General features: G+C 43.8%; 1 protein-coding gene across 1 annotated transcript; it reads right to left on the bottom strand.

Moving 5' to 3' along the window:
* Positions 1–1,891: 1,891 nt before the first annotated feature.
* On the bottom strand, positions 1,892–4,689 carry mylz3 (myosin, light polypeptide 3, skeletal muscle). The gene is made up of 6 exons (XM_061715481.1): positions 4,547–4,689; positions 4,109–4,175; positions 2,914–3,057; positions 2,652–2,822; positions 2,477–2,554; positions 1,892–2,398 (listed from the first exon to the last, which is right to left on the bottom strand). Exons 1-6 carry the CDS (start codon positions 4,547–4,549, stop codon positions 2,370–2,372), a joined length of 492 nt encoding a protein of 163 aa, XP_061571465.1. The 5' UTR covers positions 4,550–4,689; the 3' UTR covers positions 1,892–2,369.
* Between the last annotated feature and the right edge of the window lie 440 nt (positions 4,690–5,129).

The following is a 5,129-nucleotide window of genomic DNA, read 5'->3' on the forward strand; positions in this document are numbered from 1 at the left end:
TTAATTCATTATGAGACTCCACGAGTCTACACATGAATTTATACACAAAATTCCTCAGAACAGCATGAAAGGTTGGCACATTACTAGTCACAAATACCTCACTTGCACTAGTCCATCTTGGGAGCCCCATAAACATTCTGAAGGCATCATTATATGCCACCTGAAGTTTCTTCATTTTAGCACAGCTATAGCGGCACCACAAATGGGCTGTATATAATGGAGTACAATATGTTTTAAAAAGTGCAATCTTTACATCATTTGTACACATATGAAACTTTCTAGATAACATATTGGCTTGTCCGTATAACTTGCCACACTGGCGCTGCACATCATCATCATCACATAAATCATCACTGATGATGTGACCCAGATATTTAAACTTTTTAACCACCTCCAACACTTCACCAGCCAAAAAGAAGGAGGGAAAGGTGAGCTTCTGATCATCCTTAGTTCTTGTGATCATTACTACACTCTTTTTAGAGTTAAACTTTATATCAAATTCCAAGCCATATGCTGAACAGATCCTAAGTAGCTGCTGTAAGCCAGCACTACAAGGAGACAGTACAACTAAATCATCTGCATACATCATATGGTTAATAAGGTTGTCCCCCACCATACATCCAGTTTTACACTCTTTTAACCATATAGAAAGTTCATCCATATATACATTGAACAGTAGGGGCGACAAAATTCCTCCCAGGCGCACGCCATTTGTCACCGAAAAAGGAGTGGACGTACTCGTTCCCCACTTTGCCTGCATATTCTGGTGTGAATACCAAAACTTTAGGATTCTGATAAGATATAAAGGGACACCACGCTCCTGTAGCTTTAAAAACAATTTACCGTGATTAATGCGATCGAACGCCTGAGAGGCATCCAAGAAACACATAAATATGGTACTGTTACGGCTTCTGTACTGACTGACAATTTCCTTAAGCGAATATATACATAGGTCAGTGCCAAGCTTTTTCTTGAAACCAAATTGGTTGTCAGTAGTTGTTATATATTCATTCAATCTTTCCATCAGAATACCTTCCAGTACCTTGGACATAATACTTGCTAGTGCAATGGGTCTATAGTTATTAATGCTTGTTAGTTTACCAGTTTTGTTTTTAACTACTGGTACTAACAAAACAGCAAGCATAGATTCAGGCAGTATGCCATGCATCAATAATCCAGAGAAACACATAGCAAGTAACACTGAGAGTCTGTGGCTGGCATGCCTCAAATGTTCTGATGATATCTGATCCTGTCCACAGGTTGATTGTATTCTTTGTCACTGTTTGGCCAATCAATAATACAGTCAATGATACCGCTCAAAACCTTAGAACATATTAGAATGTGTAATGTGTATTGGTCATATACTTGAAAACCCAAACCCCAGTCACTCAGCACTCCCTTGATTAAGTTACTTCTTTGGAGTTGAGTTACGTTTGCTAGCATGTTAACTGGACCTGGACCAGCTTGTATACTTTACTGGACATGGACCCTATGCGTACCTGGGCTAGGCCAAACAATTTGACCTATGGTAGCACATGTACTGGATCTGGACCTTAGCTGGCATGAAAAACAGTCCCCTATCATGGTAAGGTTTCACCAGAATATTTCAAGCTCATCTTGTTTCCCTCATATCACCGCTTTTCATCATATGTTATTGCTGCCTTGTGGATAAGAGTTGCAGGCAGCCATTGTGGAAAAATTAAACAAAAACTGCTGCTTTCCAGCAACAAACACACAAACTATCACCTCAAAAACTGCTCAAAAACTATTTAGTTAAATATACTGACATAGGTTTATAGGCCTTTCTGTAGGTTACATGACGTTTACGGCTGACTGTCTACTGGTGTACAGTATGTGTGCAATGAAAGATCAAAGATCAGCTCAGATGGGATGTACTTTGGAAAAGTTTATTCTGAAGTAAACAGAATGAAAATAAATACAACTTTTCAGGGTAATGGGAGATTTTTGGCGGTCTATCCACGTCCGTCCACCAGCACCTTTGGCGTCGCTGGGCCAGTGATTGCGTGACTGAATGAGGTGGCGGTGGGAAGGCAGAGATTTACCCTCACTTAATGAGTGGTCACCCCTTCTCCCCCGTTCCTCACCCCATACGGCGAGTGGAGACACGCCCCGGGGGGAAAGTAGAGGCCGAGTGATGGGGGTCTACAACAGAGTGGCGATATCCTGAGAGGAGGGCTCAAAGTGGAAAGGAAAACAAAATAAACAAAAAGATGGGTTTGCTTCAACATCCCTTGTACAAAGTCCTTGTCTTTCCGTAGTTGGTCTTCGAAACAGTGTAGATGTCTTGAACACCGTTGGGCTATCTGTAGGCGAGCTACAGTTTCTTCAGCACTCTTGCTGTGGGTCTCTTACACAGACATGATGTGCTTGACGAAAGCTGTGGGAAGAAGTTCAAATCATTAGCTTTTTTCATCCATGAAGACAAAAAAGGATAAGCTGAGGCATAAAAGCTTACCCTCATAGTGCACACTGCCGTTCTCGTCCTCCTGGCCGGCCATGAGGGCCTCAATCTCATCCTCATTCATCTTCTCTCCTGTGGATGTGCACGGATCAGTTTCAGGGTTCTCCGTTTCACCAACATGGCATACTAAGAAAACTATATTTGCCCGCTGCTATATTTGGGTACCCACCCAGAGTGGACAGCACAATGCGCAGCTCAGCGCCCATGACTGTGCCGTTGCCCTCCTTGTCGAAGACGCGCAGACCCTCAACGTAGTCGTCGTAGGTTCCCTTGGTCAGAGCGTCAACCTGTTTCAGCATGGGGATGAAAGCGTCGAAGTTGATCCTCTTGTTGGCCATGTCTGTCGATTGACAACACACCTATCAACTTAGTTGGACAAATTACGTAAAAAAAACAACACTTGATTTTGTTCAAATGTTGCTGGCTCTCACCATCGGCGGATGGGCTGCCCAGGATTTTGGTAACGTCATGGTTGGTTGGGTTCTGGCCCAGAGCACGCATGATGTCGGCCACCTGGTTGTAGGCCACCTGGCTGTCACCAATTCTGTCAAAGAGACCAAAAGCCTCCTTGAAGTCTGGGCAGGAGGGGAAGAGAAAGGACAGGACAGTCAATTACAAGCTTTTCCAACGTGTGAACATTTCTATCTTGGACGACATCTACACACATCTACACATTGGGAGCCAATTAAGATAAACCCTCTCAAGTTTTTTATTACATCCATTACAAGATTCCTTGATGCCCATGTCAGCTGCATGGTGCCACACTGTACTCAAGGATCAAAGAAAGTCAAAGCCACTTGCTTCCACCATTGTTTCCAGCTAATAGGACACGACAGCTGTGTGCAAGCGGAGGACGACTGCGATCCTGAACAAAGGCTCGCTATATCTACGGATCTCATCAGGAACTCAAAGTGACCTTTTTGGCAGATTAATGCTGTGATGTGGCTCCTCAACAGCAGGAACAGCTGTACTCTCACACCTAATCCCTCCCCCCGCCCTCCTTCATTCCTGCTTCCACCCACAGTTTGGGTGACATCGTTGAGCAAACTGATACATCGCAAAAGAAACACCTCCGCCTTATACAGACACGGTATTTGGCTAGTTAAACCTAAGAAGGCTGACTGTGGTGTAATCAATACCACCGGGGGACTTTTCCATTTTTAAACCTGACAGGATCACTCAAAAATATCATGAAGTCACACCTCAACCAGCACATCTTGTCTGTTTATAGATGACAGGTCTTTCAGCAGGAGGTTGAAGGGTTGAGGATGGTTTGGATGCCTTTTGTAAGGCGATGCCACAAGGCCTGTGTCTTAAACTCTGACCTAAGGATTAACGCTTCTGTAACTTGAAAGACAAGGCTAGGTCGGCTGAGAATAGACTCGCAAACGACAACTGGACAAGACGAAGGAATGCCATCCCTTACGGAGGCCTCCATCCTCATGTCCACTTTCTTACCAGTTCATTTGTGAGTTTGTTTTTAGGATTTTATTCAGAAAATCTCAATTGAGGTGTGGCAAGTGAACTGAAGGGGCCTCTTTTAAAATCTTTTCATCACTGTTTCCCTGCTTGCAACATTGAAGTAAATATCATCTTGGCATGTCTGAGGATATTTTCTTCACTTACCCTCCATCTGGTCCGCTGTGAACTCGGTAGCCGGAGCAGCCGGGGGAGCAGCTGGAGCAGCCTCAGTCTAAACAATAGAAATGGCAAAGATATAAGCAAACTTTTGTAAGTGGTAAAATATTATCCGTAAACTGACCAGTTAAACATGTTTAACCGGTCAGTTTACAGAGTTTTCATGAATTTTTGTACAAGCCCTCACAAATATGTGTCGGGATTCAAGACAACAGTCATCTGATTTTCTTTACTTTCATTTCAATTTTCAAAACTTCACACCCTCACGGAGCACAATGAGAAAACCCATTGAGGTTTTTCCCAAAATCCCAATTTTAAGGTAAGCGATTTCTGAGCGCTGGTATCCATGCCAAAAAAGGCAAAAAGATGAAGTAACTCCACTGATACCGCACCACCCAGAAGGTCCAAAACGCAATCTGTACACACCATTTTGAGGAGTACGGCGAGGAGGAGCGGAAAGAAAGGAGACGAGAGGCTAAAGTCCCAAGACAGAGTGGTCCTGAGCCATGGTTGAAACCCCCCTCTTATTTAATCCCAGGCTTCTGATGTCACACATGCTAATGAGCTGGATCAGATGACACATCGGAACATCTTTAACTTTCTTAGGGAAAGAGGAGCCGTGCGCTCTCGGAGTACTGGGAGAAGGCCTTTAGATGGGGATGGGGCTATTTTGGGAAGGCCGAGACCTATAGTCAAGACTGTCACAAGGTTTTAAACGGATCGAATTTCCTTAAAAAAGCAATTTATTTCAACGGACTATACTGGAAGTATATTTCAGCAGACAGTCAAAAAGTAGAAAACTGATCAACATCAACTCCAGACAGGCTCCAAACCCCAGGAGCTCACATTCAGGGTGGTATTTTTAAACATCAACGGCACTCCTCCTCTTATGGTGAAATGACAGTGGAGCAAAAAGCGCTTGAAAAGTTGACTCCTCCAGTCTTCAGGCCGGACTGGAGGACGTTCGCTTCAAGTGGGGCAGCAGGTTTGACGGTAGTGCGGTATGAGA

The sequence above is a fragment of the Cololabis saira genome, chromosome 24 (assembly GCF_033807715.1).
Source record: "Cololabis saira isolate AMF1-May2022 chromosome 24, fColSai1.1, whole genome shotgun sequence".
NCBI classification, from domain to species: Eukaryota; Metazoa; Chordata; class Actinopteri; order Beloniformes; family Belonidae; genus Cololabis; species Cololabis saira.

What these genes read in the sequence shown, in the direction of transcription:
- mylz3 (XM_061715481.1), bottom strand. An exon ending in GGGCAGCCCATCCGCCGATG is followed by an intron (nt 2,823 to 2,913) that starts GTGAGAGCCAGC and finishes GTCAATCGACAG; the next exon opens with ACATGGCCAACAAGAGGATC. An exon ending in CATTGTGCTGTCCACTCTGG is followed by an intron (nt 2,555 to 2,651) that starts GTGGGTACCCAA and finishes GCACATCCACAG; the next exon opens with GAGAGAAGATGAATGAGGAT.